The following is a 17,500-nucleotide window of genomic DNA, read 5'->3' as shown; positions in this document are numbered from 1 at the left end:
ATTCTAAAAGTAGGTGCTTCGAAGATAAGGCAGGACACACTCTTAGAATAGTTTCTTCCTGAGTAGTGGATTAACCCACTAAACAGAGGATTCCAAGATAGCAAACACAAACCAAGACAGGAAAAATTGGACAGTGAAAACAACATAAAAAGCTGTAGGGCTGTGTGTGTGGGGAGGTATTTAAGAAACAAAATATTTAAAAAATATATTTAGAAAGAACCAAACCTTTGGATGGACACATTTAATGACAGGAAATACATTTACAATATCATCCTCAAAAAAGCTTTGTTTGTTCTTAGTGTCAAAGTTATAATCTTTTAACAGAATTTGAATTCCACATTTCCTGCAAATGGACCGCAACAAGGATATTTTTTGTATGCCATACTTTTCTACAAGTGAATCCACAGAGTCACTAGAAAGAAAAACAAAAAACAAAAAAAAATCATCAATAATAATAATAGTAAAATTAATAAATTTGCTATATCTTAAAAAAATAGATTTATTTACCATTCTAGGTTAATGCCTGGTATGTTTATATTAATCAACAATGTTTGTGTTGCTTACAAGGAAAAACCAATAATTATGTGCCTAAGTCTACCTAGGATGACAAGGATTACAATGACTTGTATATTTTGTTTTAACTGATTTGAAGGAAGGCACTGCGTCCATGATCTTCATAGATTCTCCAAAACTGGTGAGATCAGTGTGGTCAATATTATTATTGTTATTATTAATCAAATTCCATCAAGGTTGACTGTCATCATTTTGAGGTCAATAAAATAACAGTTGAACACTGGGATCAATGTAATGACTTAACCCTCCCACCGAAATTACTGGCCTTGTGCCAAGATTCGAAACCAGTATTTTTCTTACACAATTGGTAATTAATATCTGTGGGCTGGGGAATCAATCATCATCATCGTTTAATGTCCGCTTTCCAATGATGATGATGATGATTGATTCCCCAGCCCACAGATATTAATTACCAATTGTGTAAGAAAAATACTGGTTTCAAATCTTGGCACAAGGTCAGTAATTTCGGCAGGAGGGTTTATGCAAACATCTAATTCCTGGGTACTTTTACCAGGGTCCTCACTCTGATGCAAGCAAAAGGAGCAAGGTTTCTTCTCTTTTCCACCAGTTTTAAAGGTCCTCTAATGAATCACGAGGACTTCTCTTCCTTCCTGATTAAGTAATGAAATAAATAATTGTTCTGATAGTCTTTCCAAGAAACAGATGAACTTGAATCCATATGCAAAGGAAAATGTCAAAGTTTATGCCTTAGCGCTGTCAACACATAGCTAGGAAGACTGATCGAATATGAGAAGCAATTTGGCCATAGTCAGAAAATTGGTGACGGAATGCAAACTACTAACAGTTTTGCTACTTGTTTAGTTTATCTCATTGATGTGATGATTATATTAATCTATAAAATATTGGAATTCTTCAATAGTCAATTCATAGGTTAGACTGGATGAGGAAGTTGATATTTATATTGAACTGTGAAAGGTTAATATAGAAGGAAAGCCAAAGATGCCATTTCTTGAGAAAAGAAGTGGTCAAAGTGAAACCTAATCTGATATTTATTTTATGTAAAATTAAGTAAAAATTCTAACTTAATAAGTTTTAATTTAGTGTAATTAAAGAGAATAGAAAAGTTGCTCATACCTTTCTAAAGTAAAATGATAATACTCGTGTACGTCATTGACAATGCGCTTCCACAAACTTTTTGGAGTCTCATTTAACCATTCCGTGTTATCTGGAGACAGATAGAAAGAACTTAGGTAAGGTATAGGGTTAACATATACAAAAATACAAAAGATTGTTAATATTTTTCAATATTGAAGGCGGCGAGCTGGCCGAATCGTTAGCATGCTGGGCGAAATGCTTTGTGGTATTTCATCAGCCGTTAAATTCTGAGTTCAAATTCCGCCAAGGTCGACTTTGCCTTTCATCCTTTCGGGGTTGATTAAATAAGTACCAGTTATGAACTGGGGTCGATATAATCGACTTAATCTGTTTGTCTGTCCTTGTCTGTCCCCTCTGTGTGTAGCCCTTGTGGGCAATAAAGAAATAAGAAACGTTAGCACACCAGGTGAAATGCTTAGCGGTATTTCATGTGTTTTTACGTTTTGAGTTCAAATTCTGCCGAGGTCGACTTTGCCTTTCATCCTTTCGGGATCGATAAATTAAGTACCAGTTGTGTACTGAGGTTGATCTAATCGACTGGCCCCCAACCCCAAAAATTTTGGTCCTTGTGCCTAGAGTAGAAAAGAATATTAGTTTCAATATTATTTTACCACTAAAGGCAGTGAGCTGGCAGAATCATTAGCAAGCTGGGCAAAATGCTTAGTAGCATTTTGTCTGTCTTCATGTTCTGAGTTCAAATCCCACCAAAGCCAGCTTTGCTTTTCATCCTTTCAGGGTTGATAAAATAAGTACCAGTGAAACACTGGGGTCAGTGTAACTGACTTACCCCTTCACCCAAAAATACTAACCTCGTGCCAAAATTTGAAACCATTATCATTTTATCATTAGTTATATTTTTTTTATTCTTATTTCTTTCCTATGACATATTTCCTTCAGTATTTTCTTATTTCTCAAGCAAAACCCCCAATACTTTTTATAATTCTAGCTCTTATTGCTCTCTACAACTTAAGCAAGACAATTGAATGTGTTACAAGCAGAGGTTGTGGCAACTCTATTTTAACAATATTGCTAACTCAACTACAAACACATCAGAACCAAAACACTCCAACTTTAACCCGTTAACATTGAGATTATTCTATCAAATTGTAAACCACAGCCAGGATGAAATGAACACACAAACAATGAATAAATTAATAACAATTCTAATGAATCTACTTTTTAAATGATACTTTTTAAATTTGATACAACTGTTTTAATCAGCACCACAACTTGTATGAAGTTTATCAAAGATTTTACATGAATTTCCAAATTATTCCTTTGACTAGTGTAATTTTCTAAAAGAGAAATCCAAACCATTGACATCTATTATTGTTAAAACAAATAATGAAATTGTGTAAAATTAAAGTAGTACTTATTTTCAAAATTGGGTTGTTTGAGGCAAATAAAATGAGCACATACAAAAGACAATATTAACTGTCATAGTGTTTGATGCTGTGATCACAGATCAACACATTTAACTCTCTTTTGGCAGTTAAACCTCTTTATGAATGAATTCAGTTTCTTAAACCAATAAACATTGGAGTACATTTGAAATAACAGGATTTTCTCCGGTCCCATTCAATCAAAGATGATAATTCTACCTTGAAGAGAAAAACAAATTAATTTGGCTATAGTTTTAAAAAATCATTAATTTATAGTTTTAAGACAAATTTATAAAATCAGAGCAAGCATACCTGGAACATAGAGAATTCCACTTTTGTTTTTCCTTTTATTCCTCTTTTTAGAATTCTTTTGAAGCTAAATAAAGAATATGAAGAATTCTATCAAATATGAAAATATGCAGTGAATTATTTTCTTTAATTATTCAGCAATTTGAATAAATCAAGACAAAGTGTGTGTTGCCTGTGATTCCTGCAGTAAGAACAAGGACTTTGAATATGGTGTAAGTTTTTTTACAATTGTTTTTGTATGTAATACAAGAATGTTAAAAAGAAAATAACATTACAGTATATGAATAAATGAAACAAGTACATTGATTTAACTAGATGTAATGTCCAGTCCCTTGGGCATTGCTGTCTTGAATCCAAAAACTTGTAGAGCCAAATACCCGGTTTCTGTGGCATATAACCGACCAAGATTATAACATATTAGCCTGTCTGTCACAGGGTTACTCATTTTTGCCAGCTGAATGGAAACCGAAACAATGTGAAATGAAGTGTTTTGCTTAAGAAAACACCACCACCCAGTCCGATTCACAAATTAAATTGAAAGTTATAACTGACTGACAGGAACTAAAAGAATTAATATTAAGAACCATCCACCTATAATAAGCAATCAGTAATATGGTCAAGAATTTAAAGCAATTCATCTAAATGTATTGTAATTCCAAGTTATGATTTAAGATTTAACATCGATGACTTAATTTAGATATTTAGTTTTGAAATGGAAACAATGTAGACTGAATAGGTTTAATGAGCAAATTACGGAGCCGGCTTGCGAAGACCTTTGGGGCACGCGAAAGCGAAATCGTGATGGCACCTGTGCCCAGCGTCGCCTTCCTGGCACTTGTGCAGGTAGTACGTGTAAAGACATTCGAGTGAAATCGTTGCCATTGCCGCTGGACTGGCTCCTGTGCAGGTGGCACGTAAAATACACCATTTTGAGCGTGGCCGTTGCCAGTACCCACTGACTGGCCTTCATGCCGGTGGCATGTAAAAGCACCCACTACACTCTCAGAGTGGTTAGCGTTAAGAAGGGCATCCAGCTGTAGAAACTCTGCCAGATCAGATTGGAGCCTGGTGTAACCATCTGGTTCACCAGTCCTCAGTCAAATCGTCCAACCCATGCTAGCATGGAAAGCAGACGTTAAATGATGATGATGATGATGATGAAGGTTTTCTTGTTAGGGTTGTATTTCTCAAGAAAGATGATCGTATTTACTAGAACATCATTTGACAATGTACTGATTATTAGTTTAAATTATTAGTAAAATCAAATTATTAAAACTATTTTGATTTTTTCAAAATTCTAATTTTAATTTAGATTACAATATAGAAGCAATAAAGCTTAAAAAGATTGTATTATTTGATTAATTTCTGACGAAAAGGACAGAATTGTTTTACTCACATCTTCAATTGCTACTTGTGCATTGGGTGACTGGAAGGATCCGAGAAAACAGTTAAGAAAATGGCTAAGAGATGATGACAAATGCATCTGAGCAACTCCTTGCATATATGCCTTGAAAGTGTGTTTTGCAGACAAACATACCAATTCTGCAACAGCAATTGTCTGTAAAATTGATTAAAACACTCCATTAATGAAAGTGATATAGTAAGTTTATGGAACACAAGAGGAATATTCATTGTTCTTTCTACTTCTGGAAAGTAAAAACAAAAACTAAATATAAAATACTGGTTTAGATAGAAACCGAACAAAGCTGAACTACAAAACTAAATTCTCCAAAGCATTATTTTACTGTCAATACTACTAAAAATGAAAAAATATCACATTAAAAACAAAAAATAGTTTGCCCCAGCATGGCCTCAGCTTTTGAGCTGAAATGCATATTAATATTAATGTTAATAATATGCATATTAATAAATATTTTTTCTCAAATTTTGGTACAAGGCTGGCAATTTCAGGACAGAGGCAAGTTGATTATATCAATCCCAGTATTCGACTGGAATTTTTTGCAGCACAGTTACAATTCTGCCAGCTCACTGCCTTATTTGATAAGATATTAGAAAAGTGTTTGTTTACTTTTTATTTTGTTGTTGAAAATAGTAATTAAGATCTAAGTGTTTCTAGAATAAGAAAGAAATAATTAGGAAGTTTTTAATCAATATTATCCACATTAAGATTATAAGTATTTTTGATACTCACATACAGGTAAGATATTTGAGGATATTTAGAAATTGTATCAGCTACACATCCCAGGTATCGTATATTAATTCCTCTGTAAAACAAAGCGAAAAATTAAAATCATACAAAAACGTTTTATCCATCAGTGTTTACAAAATTTTATCATATAAACTAAACTAAAAGTAAGATTTGTGTTGAGATGAAAAGAAGTTAAAAAATATGGTTAAATAAAGGAAGAACAATTCTTTGAATGGTGCCCCTACACACCTCATCACCACTTTTTGCCTTTCTCCAGCTACTGCCGATTCATTTTTCACTCTCTCTCTCCTCTATGTGGGTAGCCATGTAGCTCCCCTACAAAAAAAAAAAAATAAAAAAACCCCCAGCTTTTCATCCTTTTAATTTCTGACTTATGCCAATAGCCTACAACTCCCACCATTCAACCAAATGAGCTGGATTAATGACCCAAATATCACCAACAGATGACCTGACTGTTTCTTCACGGGTGCAAAAATATATACTGAAGTAAATTCCAAAGGTGCAAAGACCCAGTTGCTTTGAAGCATGGGAAAATAAAAATCAAGCAAACAAGAGTGGAATGTTGTGAGTTACAGGGATAATATAAAGTAATAAAGAAAACTGGTACATACCGATGATGCATAGCATCTGTTAAAGAGGTTCCATCAATAATTGATGTAGTGTGGTCCAGACAATCATTTACCTGAAAAATAAATGAATGAAATGAAGTCAATATCTGTCTCTCTCTACGTACGTACATATGTATGTATATATACACACACACACACATACATGAGGAGGTGCTGAAAAATTCCTCACTTTAAGGGTACCACAAAAGGCCTGGTTGGAGGCTCAACCTTCCAAGAAAAACTGAAGGGCCACTGCAATAAGTGGGTGAATCTGAGAGGGGAATATGTTGAATAAAATCATAATTAACTGATCCTCCTGTATTTTCTTTTACCCAAAACCAGGAACTTCTCAGCATCCCCTTATAGACACACAAACATACACATATATGCAGTGTGTAAGTGGTATTTGTGGACAATTATCAATACATTACTCTCTTCAAACCAATTAAAAGGATTTTCCTATGGCAGACAAAATACAAGAAATGAAAGTCATTATTGCCATGTGTGTATGTGAGAAACAACATTTTATATGTTGCAAGATCTTTGGTATACAAAGTTCAGATGGAATTGGAAGCCCCTCGTGAGAATGTTTAGGGGTCCCCCCTCCTTCTTTGATACACTTCATTCTCAATGAACTATCAGGAAACAGTAACTCATCCAACCTTATTGATATGGATCCCAGAAAATCAATAAGGGCCATCACCAAAGAACTTCTGGTGTCAGAGTGGACATTCAATACAAGTCGTCTGTATTGAGGGGAGACCAATTCTGCAAAGACACAGAAACCCATTTGATCCATGCCAAGATTAAAACCCCTCCACAAACATGGCATGCTTTGGTTCACCAAGACCCAAAATCTAACAAGAGAAATGAGAGATGGCTATGTACAGATGCTTCTGATGTCCTCAGAGTTTGTAGAAATTGTGAGTAAAGAAAGTCATATCATATATTTCCACAGGGTCTCAGTAATTTTATGATAATGTAACTCCAAACTTGCTATGGACTGCTACGTTTGGAGTGTTGTTTAAAGGGAGACTAATCAACATCCTCACAACACCATAGCTCCACTGAAGGCTGTCATTATCCAGTTGAAGTAAAAGCTATTCAGTGTAGGCTTGTAAACTATTCTGGTTCTGCATTGAAACAATCATCGCAGCTGAAGGTGGAGTCACAGAATAACCTTAGAAGAAAGCTTACAGAGAACTTGTCCACGAAATTTTATTAAATACATTTCATTTTTGCTAGATTAGAATTGTCTTATAAAATTACTATACATGTACATACACGTGTGTGTATGTGCATGTACATATACATGTGTGAATGTGTACATATGCAGATGTCGTGAACGCAGGAGGTTTATGTCTATGTATTATGAAAATATGGTTGCGTGTATTTTCTATCTTTTTCCTTTTTCTATCTATTAGAGTAACTTCCCTTGTATTCAACGGTTTTTTTTCATAGCGTTTGTTACCATTAATAGCCAACGAGAATGCATCGTAGCTCTTCACTCCGAGCACTATAATGACAACTTTTTACTGTTTGTTCTAAATTATAACATATGATCCTCTATTTATCTAATATCAGGATCTCATTCTTTTGTTGTTACTTTAAGGGCATCCTGTTGGCGTTAGGAAGGGCATCCAGCTGTAGAAACTCTGCCAGATATGATTGGAGCCTGGTGCAGCCTTCTGGTTCACTAGTCCTCAGTCAAATTGTCCAAGCCATGCTAGCATGGAAAGCGGACGTTAAACGATGATGATGATGATATATAGGCACAGGCATGGCTGTGTGATAAGAAGCTTGCTTCCCAACCACATGGTTCCAGGTTCAGTCCCACTGCGTGGTACCTTGGGCAAATGTCTTCTGCTATAACCTTGAGCTGACCAAAGTCTAGTGAGTGGATTTGGTAGATGGAAACTGAAATAAGCCCATTGTGTGTATATATATATATATATATATATATATATGAGTGTAGGTGTGTATGTCCCTCCCACTGTTGCTTGACAACCAATGTTGGTGTGTTTACATCCCCATAACTTAGCGGTTTGGCAAGAGAGTGATAGAATAAGTACCAGGCTTACAAAGAATAAGTCCTGGGGTCGATTTGCTCGACTAAAAGCGGTGCTCCAGCATGGCCGCAGTCAAATGACCGAAACAAGTAAAAGGAGAGAGAGAGAGAGAGAGAGAGAGAGAGAGAGAGAGAAAGAGAAAGAGAAAGAGAGAGAGAGAGAGAGAAAGAGAAAGAGAGAGAGAGAGAGAGAGAGAGAAGTCTATCTACAATAATATCACAAAACAATTGAGGATTACTCACAAAAGATGGAATATGGTGCAATACAAGAAATTCTGCAGCATCTTTCACTAATTGTTTTTCTTTTCCTAATTGATGATCCTACAAAGAAAACAACTTTTAAAATCATTCAAGCTTTTAGAATAAGATTGCTAAATATAATATAAAACAAAAGGTGTAGGTAGAAACTCCATAAGATGTACCCAGTGGACATATATGAGGTGCAGCAACATCAAAGGAAGATTAACCAGGAAAATAGCTTTTGTGTGCAGCAGATGCACAGGGGCAATAAACACCACAGATGCTCAGAAAACAGACTCCGTCATATGCCAGAGGGAGAAACTAGAAATAGTTGATAGCTTCCGCTACCTAGGGGACCAAGTCTGTAGTGGGGGTGGATGCTCAGAAAGTGGTACCACTAGAATAAAGAATAACCTGGGCAAAGTTCAGAAAGCTCCTACCTCTACTGGTGACAAAGGGCCTCTTGCTCACATTGAAAGGTAGATTGTACGATGCGTGTGTGCAAACTGCCATGCTTCACGGCAGTGAAACATGGGCCATGACTGCTGAAGACATGTGTAGGCTTGAAAGAAATAAAGCTAGCATGATCCACTGGATGTGTATTGTCAGTGAGCACACATGACAGAGTGTAAGCGCTCTGAGAGAAATGTTAGACATAAGCAGCATCGGATGTGGCATGCAAGGGAGACGTTTGCGTTGGTATGGTCATGTACTGCAGATGGATGAGGAGAGCCGTGTGAAGAAGTGCCACTCTCATAGTGGAAGGAATCTGGGGTAGAGGGAGACCCAGGATAACATGGGATGAGGTGGTGAAGCATGACCTTCAAACGTTGGGCCTCACAGAGGCAATGACAAAAGACTGAGACCTCTGGAGATATGCTGTGACTGAGAAGACCTGGCAAATAAAGTGAGTCACAGCTGTAAACTACACCAGTGTCACATAACCAGCCCACTCAAAAGTACTTTGGATTGTAGGGTGACATGCCATGCTTGAGGAGACCTATTGAGTCAAGTACATCAACATCAGCAATATCAAAATCAAATCAAATGGAAATTTTAGTTGGGAGCCCCGTGCCAGTAGCACGTAAAAAGCACTATCCGAATGTGGCCAATGCCAGTGCCAGTGGCATGTAAAAAGCACCATCTGATCGTGGTTGATGCCAGCTCCTCTGGCCCCTGTGCCACTGGCATGTAAAAAGCACCCACTACACTCTCGGAGTGGTTGGCATAAGGAAGGGCATCCAGCTGGAGAAACACTGCCAAATCAGACTGGGATCTGGTGCAGACTCCTGGCTTGCCAGACCCCAGTCGAACCGTCCAACCCATGCCAGCATGGAAAACAGACGTTAAATAATGATGATGATGCTCAACAGGATATGAAAACTATCAATTCAAAGACAATAGACATTCATAATCTCTCTCTCTCTCACACACACACACACACATTCATAAGCAATAAATACTTGACCAGCTTCCATAGTTTTCTCCACAGATTTCACACAAGAATGTGTCCTGAAAGAGGTATAGGGGAGAGAAAGAAAGTATCTAAACATCCAACACATACACAACAGAACTCCAATAAGCTGATGACAATACTGTCCTTTGTTATATGCAGTATTATCACAAATTGAAGCTCAGAGATTTTTAAGATCATTTAAATAAACTAGAAGCAATCATATCAAGAATTTAACATCTGGATTGTCAATTCACTAAAATTGTTTATTTTACACACATGCACACACACACACATTATATGTTATTACTCCAAGCTAGTCTCACACTTAAATGCAGTTTTGAAAATAAGAGAAAAAACAAACTTACATCAGCATCTGTATGATTTACATGTGGTTGAAATACATCTGGGTTAAATGCAATTGAAAATTCTAGAAAAATATGAAAATCAAATGAACCAATATTAGAAACTACTAATAATTGGAAACAAAATACTATTTCAGATTATCTTGTATCTTCTCAACCAAAACTATCTAACATTATTTTTCTCTGGTTCCACTAAACAGTTTCATTGACACTCTCAATATTTGCATGTTAGAAGATTAAAAATTAGTTTAAAATTTAATAACTCATTAGCTGTAATCTGATTAAAAATTAGTTTAAAATTTAATAACTTATTAACTGTAATCCAGGAGTAACACAGTTTCCAATAATATTCCTTCTACATATGAAGTAACAAATCAGATCATATATATTTTACTTCAGCTCTTTAACATTTAAAGCGGCTCATATACAGCCCAAATATTCCATCTATTTCATGTTCAAACTAGCCAGATCCAGCCTTTTACACCTATCCTACAATGTTATTCTAAAAGTAGGCAGCCACATCATCAAAATCTTGAAGCTACAAGATAATGCATGATAAATGGCAAACAATGTGAATAAATAAACATTACATTTGACTGAGTAATCTGAATGCTAAAGGGTCAATAAATGTATAAAAATATTAAACAATCAAAGGCAATTATTTTAATTCTTTTAACAGTTTCAGCTGATGATAGAAAGACAAGCAGAGAGCGAGACAAGTAGACAAAAATTACAATAAATGACCATACCTGAATCAGACAATGAACCAACAGAGCTAGCAGCCTTCTTTATAATTTCTTTTCCATTTTCAACAACTAAAAATAATGATAAAAATACATTTAAAAATGTTTTCCTGGTTAAGAAAAACAAAAAAAGGATAAAGTCAAGCATCTGTAGAAAGATAGAGAGAGAAAGAATTAGATAAACTGTATTTAGATCACCATTTCTAAGTTGATGTAGATAAACAGGTGAGCTGTGCTATCTTTGGAAAAGGCTGCTCAGTCACTCAGCCTTTCCTTTGCCATAGTTTGGAAAAAAAGTGACCAATACCCCAAGTCACATGCTTGTAGGTTTACAATGACATACTTCCAGTTAATCAAACCTCTAAGTTCCATAACTTCTCATCACCACTGGACTTCTTTTTTCCTCAGTGATTAGCAGTGACCAAAGCATACACAGAACTGCACTCACCTTTTAGACAGGACAACTTCCCTCCCAGTATCCTGGCACTGGCTGGAAAGACCTCACACTGAATGATCTTCAAATTTTAACACTTTAGCATTTAAACCAGCCACATCCAGCCAAAATATTCTCCCCATTTTATGCTGAAACTTGCCAGATCCAGCCTCTCACACCTATCCTACAATATCATTCTAAAACTTAACAGTTATCATCATCATCATCAAGTGTTTTAAATCTGAGTTTTGTCCCCGTTAACGAGGGTGGCTGGATCTACCTCAATGCCATAGCAACTGCCCTCACACCGTCTCGCCAGGTTTTGGGCATCCTCCTTTTTCAAACCAACCCTCCTAATCGCCTCCTCCACATCTTCCTCAGTCTATCTCACTTTCACTGTCCATTTACCTCAAACTATCCCCCACTTCAGAACATGCTCCTCACCCCTCCTCAACACATGCCTATACCACCGCACTCCATTCGCCCTTGCCAACCATTCCACTGATTCCTCCAACCCCAGCATCCCCATCAAGTCCTTATCAAAATCTCAAAGCTATGAGATAATGCATGATTAATTCAAGCCAATGTGGATATAAATAGGCATTATTTTTGATAGAATAAGGTGAAGGCTAAAGGGTTAAACCAAAGTATCCATTTCCTAGGCAGACATTCTAAAAAGAACAAGGAGTTCATTATTCCTTGTTCACCAGTAATTCTATGTCCATGTCCTTGCGCTATTACTATATAGCCATTGTCATTTCAATGGTTACATTTCAATGGTTACATTTCAATGGCATACGAGTTCAATAAAGGCAACAACACAATGGAAAGTACAAGGAATATTAATGCAGTATATGGGGATCAGACAATAAGCATAAGCCAGTGTCAATGGTGGTTCCAGAAATTCAGAGAAGAGAAAAATTAACAAATACAGGAGCCTGACTGGCTGCTATCAGTTTGTGCCTCAGATGTTCTTGGACCTCACACTGCCAATTTCCATTCCAAAATTGGGATAGCTGCAGCCTGTCTAAGAAATGAGTCCCTTATGGTGGGGTGGCTGCAGCAGCCAATCTGAGAAACAAGTCCCTTGAGGTGGGCTGTCACTGGCCATTCTCCATGGCAACACCTTTACAATCATGTCTGCTGCACCTCTGCTAGGCACAACTAAACACGCCATTTGTCCTGGGGTGTACAACCTGTTACTCCCTCCTTCCCATCTTCTGCTCCCTTTTTTTTCTTTGTCTTTGTATCTTTGGTGAGGTACTTATGGGCTTTCCACGCCCCCCTCAATAATTTGATCTTTTATACTTTTAATGTTTTTTTTTTTCTCCCTGTAAAAATATGTTGTTTATATATAAAACACTTACATGTTTCATTATTTCCATTAAGTGCTTCAACAATTTTTTTCACTACATCTGTTGCACTTTCTTCAGTTAAGGAATCAGTTTTTATCACAGAATTTGCCTAGAAAAAGACAAAAGGAAGGAATATTAATGTAACACTACCTTTAATATTAATATCATTTATTATTTTAACCATTTGAAACTGATCAACATAATCTACATCTTTGTTCCACATTATTATGTGATTAACATTGTTTTCTAATTTTTATACTACTGGAGCCAACTCTTCATATCTATCTATCATTACTGTTATATTTATTTGTATATTTATGAGAGCAATTTGTGAATGACAACCTATGTGACAAAAGTGTGTCTTTATCTCAGATTTCTTGTTACATCAATCTTTGTATTCTTTACTGAGATATGTTAGAAAAAAAAATATTCACACATTTTTCTTGGATGGACAGAGATTTGTTGAATTATCAATCCTCATATTTTTCCCCGTTGATGCAGGTGTGGCAAGAAGTTTGCCTCCCCAACCACATGGTTCCAGATTCAGGGTTTCAGTCCCACTGTATGATACCATGGGCAAGTATTGTCTGCTATAGCCCCGGGCTGACTAAAGCCTTGAGTGGATCTAGTGGAAGGAAACTCAAAGAAGCTTATCATACACACACAGTTTTCATCACAACTGTCCGACAAACAAAAACACGAAGCTCTGAGTAACAGTTTTTGTGATAATTTTGCAGTTTTAATAAAAGCATATTACTCTACCTTTCATATTCAAGCATCATTTTTTCCACCTTGTTTTGCACTTAAGTGTTCACATGTGTGTGTGTGTGTGTGTGCGTGTGTGTGTGTGTGTATCCGTGATTACTTAACTAGTACTGGTCTGTATATGTCCCTGTAACTTAGCAGTTTGGCAAAAGTATCCAAAAGAATAAGTATCAGGTTTATACCTTTAGCAGATCTTCATAATGATATTTCCTGCATAGACAAGAAATAATCTCCAAACTTTGAACTTTCCTTCCGCAACATCAAATTTCAGCTTTACAACATTTCCACCCAAAATTAATTTTACCTTTTTACCATTTACTTGTTTCAGTAATTGTGTGTGTGTGTGTAAACACACATGACAAGCTTCTTTCAATTTCCTTCTATCAAATCCAATTACAAGGCTTTAGTCAGTCTGGAGCTATATTTGAAGAATCTTGTCTCAGGTGTCACACAGTGGGGCTGAACCAAAGATCACATGTCTATATTGCACCTAATTGTCAGATATCTTTCTTTTATAATTTTCCCTGTCTTCCCTTGTTGTTCTTTGGTCCTCTTTTCTAACTCCTGTCATTCGTCATTCTTAACATACCGAAAGATCAACCCCAGTTTGAAAAAAAAAGACAAAAGTTATTTAAAATGAATTAGATTTTAGAAAATACCTGTTTCTTATCTTCCGACTGTTTGTCAGTTTTTTCTCTTTTTGCTTTGAATTCCAATGCTGCATTCCTCACAAATATCATGTGTCTGTTTCTGAGAAATAATATCCAAAGAACATTAAAGAATTTGTTGCAACAAAAATACTTAAATATATCTTAACCCTTTAACATTCAGATTACTCAGTCAAATGTAATATTTATTCACATTGTTTTGAATTAATCATGCATTTTCTTCTAACTTCAAAATTTGTTAAATTTTACAATGACAGTGTAGGGTTAGTTTGAGAAACTGAATCTGGTCAGTTTTAACATAAAACGGGTAGAATATTTGGACTTAATGCGGCCAGGTTAATCTTTCAGCATTCAGATTATTCTGTCAAATGTAATGCCTATTTATCCACATTCTTTTAAATTAATCCTGCATTATCTCATAGCTTTGAGGTTTCAATGATGTAATAAGTTTACTTTTAGAATGACATTGTAGGGTAGGTGTGAGAGGATATATCTTGCCAGTTTGAACATAAGTAGAATATTTGGGCTGGGTATGGATGACTTAAATGCTAAAGGGTTGAACAATTGTGTCCATATTTACATAACTGATTAGTTTACAACAAAATAATAGTCTAATTTATTGTTTCATTCAACAAATGACTGAGTCGAAATAATCGTACAATGCAAAGAAAACAGGATTGAAATGTCAAGATACAATCAGACAAATAAAATCATCAATATTATAGACACCCAAATATTTTTTAAAGACAAACAACTGGAATATCCACAATATCAGAATGACTACATTCAATAATAATAATAATAATAATAATAATAATAATCTCTGCCAAATCAGATTGGAGCCTGGTGCAGCCTTCTGGCTTGCCAGTCCTCAGTCAAGCCGTCCAACCCATGCTAGCATGGAAAGCGGACGTTAAACGATGATGATGATGATGATGATGATGTTCCATGTTGGCATGGGTTGGATGGTTTTTACAGGATCTGATGGGTGCAAGGACTGCCTCATGCTCCGATGGCTTCTCTGGCTGGATGCCCTTCCACTTTACAGAATGTACCTCATCCTTTTTTTTTTAATGATATCAGTGCTAAAAGTATTAATCAATTTCCAAATAGATCCATTAACCACCGAAGTTACAGGACACAAATACACAGAATTGTCAGACAGGACTAAAAAGATAATCTACTGCAAGACACTGGTTAGTGTAATTGGATTGTGCAGTTGATAAAAGTAGAGATAACAAAGCAAAAGTATAGCTGTGTGGTAAGAAGTTTACTTCCCAATCACATATTTCCAGGTTCAGTCCCTCTGCATGACACCTTGGGCAAGTGTCTACTACTGTAGCTGCAAGATGACAAAAGTCTTATTCAGCTCAGAGACAGGAAATCAATTAACAGGAACAGATATCTTATAAATATAATTGAAAATATCAACATGTCATCAATTTAACTGTAATAAACCTATCTGGGCAGGTGAACATGACATGACAACAGGTAAAAACCCTATTCACAATGTTCTCCAGCAACCAATTCATCATATCAGCAAACTTCATCCAAATTCATGCAATAGTTACATTTCTATGAATTTTATACAGGTATTAGAAAATTTATTTGGAGAAAAGTATTATGGGATTTTAAAAGTTAACATATACTTACTCAACAAATGCTTCTGTTAATTCCTGGCGTAAGCAGGCCAATTTATGTTTATGTGGACGAGGAAAACCATATGACCTTAATTCTTTGCTCAATTCATTTTCATCAACTGAAGAGAAAAAAAATTTGATTTTAGAATGGATTTTAAAAATGCTTTTAGTTTCAGGTAAATCTTAAAAGCAGTCATTAATCACTGTCACCAGCATTAATTCCAGGTATACTTGTGTAGGTATACTATAGTTTTGTGACTTTGTATAGCATATTCACATTAAGTAAGATATACAAAATGCAATTCTGAACCAATACTGCTAATAAAGAATATGCATCTATACATATATATGTATATATGTATGCATACATATATATTCATATATATGCTAAGTCCCATCCAGACCTAGGGTGACATGGTGGTGGAACAATGCTGTAGACAGGGCCATTAGAACAAAGAAACAGGTCTGGAAGGCCTGGAAAATGGCTGATGCTGGTGTCCCATAACTGGCACCTGTGCCAGTGGCACATAAAAAGCACCTTTTGAGTGCTGGGCCTTACGGAGGCAATGACCGAGTCCATATGGCATTATACTGTGCTTGAGAAGACCCATCAAGCCAAGTAAAATTGCATTAGTGGCACGTAAAAGCATCCATTACCAGCCAGCCCTGGTCAAATCATCCAACCCATGCCAGCATGGACAATGGATGTTAAATGATGATGATACATAGGAACATAAATATATATACATATGCATGCACATGCGTATCATCATCACATTTAACATCCACTTTTCCGTGACTACATGGGTCAGATAGAATTTGGGTGGATGACACTCCTGTTCACCAACTCTCACCTGTTTCCAAATAAGGTAGTATTTCCATATCACCAGACATGCTTTCCATGGAAGATTGGAAACAACATCACTTGTATGTTGGTGATGTTTGTTTACAACCATCATATGGTGTGAAGACAAGAGTACATATACACAATGTACACACACAAATAAGCTTCTCTCTGTTTCCATCTATCAAATCTCTTCATGAGGCTTTGGTTGGCCCAGTGCTATAGTAGAAGACACTTGCCCAAAGTGGTGTGAAACCTCAAGACCACTTGGTTGGGAAGCAAGCTTCTGGATCTTTTACTCTCTCCACTACCACCCCCTCACACAAACTTATTCTCCTCATCTCACCTCAAGACTTCACTGACCAAATTCATCTTACCTGGAAGAAAATTAACATCAGGAGGAAATGTTCTCAGAAGATCTAGAACATAATGTCGTTGATCATTTCCAATAATACCCTGGAAAAAAAAAAGATTTACTCAGTTTTAGAACATAAATTGTGTTTCGTTTGAAGGGAAAAAATATTTATCTGTCATCATCATCATCATCATCATCATCGTTTAACGTCCGCTTTCCATGCTAGCATGGGTTGGACGATTTGACTGAGGACTGGTGAAACCGGATGGCAACACCAGGCTCCAGTCTGATTTGGCAGAGTTTCTACAGCTGGATGCCCTTCCTAACGCCAACCACTCAGAGAGTGTAGTGGGTGCTTTTACGTGTCACCCGCATGAAAACGGCCACGCTCGAAATGGTGTCTTTTATGTGCC

At 36.2% G+C, this 17,500-nt stretch overlaps 1 protein-coding gene across 1 annotated transcript in view; it reads right to left on the bottom strand.

The window, feature by feature from the left end:
* Positions 1–17,500, bottom strand: part of LOC106870455 (clustered mitochondria protein homolog) — a 68,816-nt gene that overhangs the window by 15,196 nt on the left and 36,120 nt on the right. The window contains exons 17-29 of the mRNA XM_014916556.2: positions 17,110–17,188; positions 15,902–16,007; positions 14,240–14,330; positions 12,828–12,924; positions 11,034–11,099; positions 10,288–10,349; positions 8,470–8,547; positions 6,162–6,232; positions 5,533–5,605; positions 4,777–4,938; positions 3,384–3,447; positions 1,669–1,759; positions 226–412 (exon numbers count right to left, since the gene is read on the bottom strand). Coding sequence (XP_014772042.1) covers positions 226–412; positions 1,669–1,759; positions 3,384–3,447; positions 4,777–4,938; positions 5,533–5,605; positions 6,162–6,232; positions 8,470–8,547; positions 10,288–10,349; positions 11,034–11,099; positions 12,828–12,924; positions 14,240–14,330; positions 15,902–16,007; positions 17,110–17,188 — 1,227 coding nt within the window. The remainder of the gene's footprint in view (positions 1–225; positions 413–1,668; positions 1,760–3,383; positions 3,448–4,776; positions 4,939–5,532; positions 5,606–6,161; positions 6,233–8,469; positions 8,548–10,287; positions 10,350–11,033; positions 11,100–12,827; positions 12,925–14,239; positions 14,331–15,901; positions 16,008–17,109; positions 17,189–17,500) is intronic.

Source organism: Octopus bimaculoides, chromosome 16, assembly GCF_001194135.2.
Source record: "Octopus bimaculoides isolate UCB-OBI-ISO-001 chromosome 16, ASM119413v2, whole genome shotgun sequence".
NCBI lineage: Eukaryota > Metazoa > Mollusca > Cephalopoda > Octopoda > Octopodidae > Octopus > Octopus bimaculoides.
This window is presented reverse-complemented; position numbering and strand designations above follow the sequence as displayed.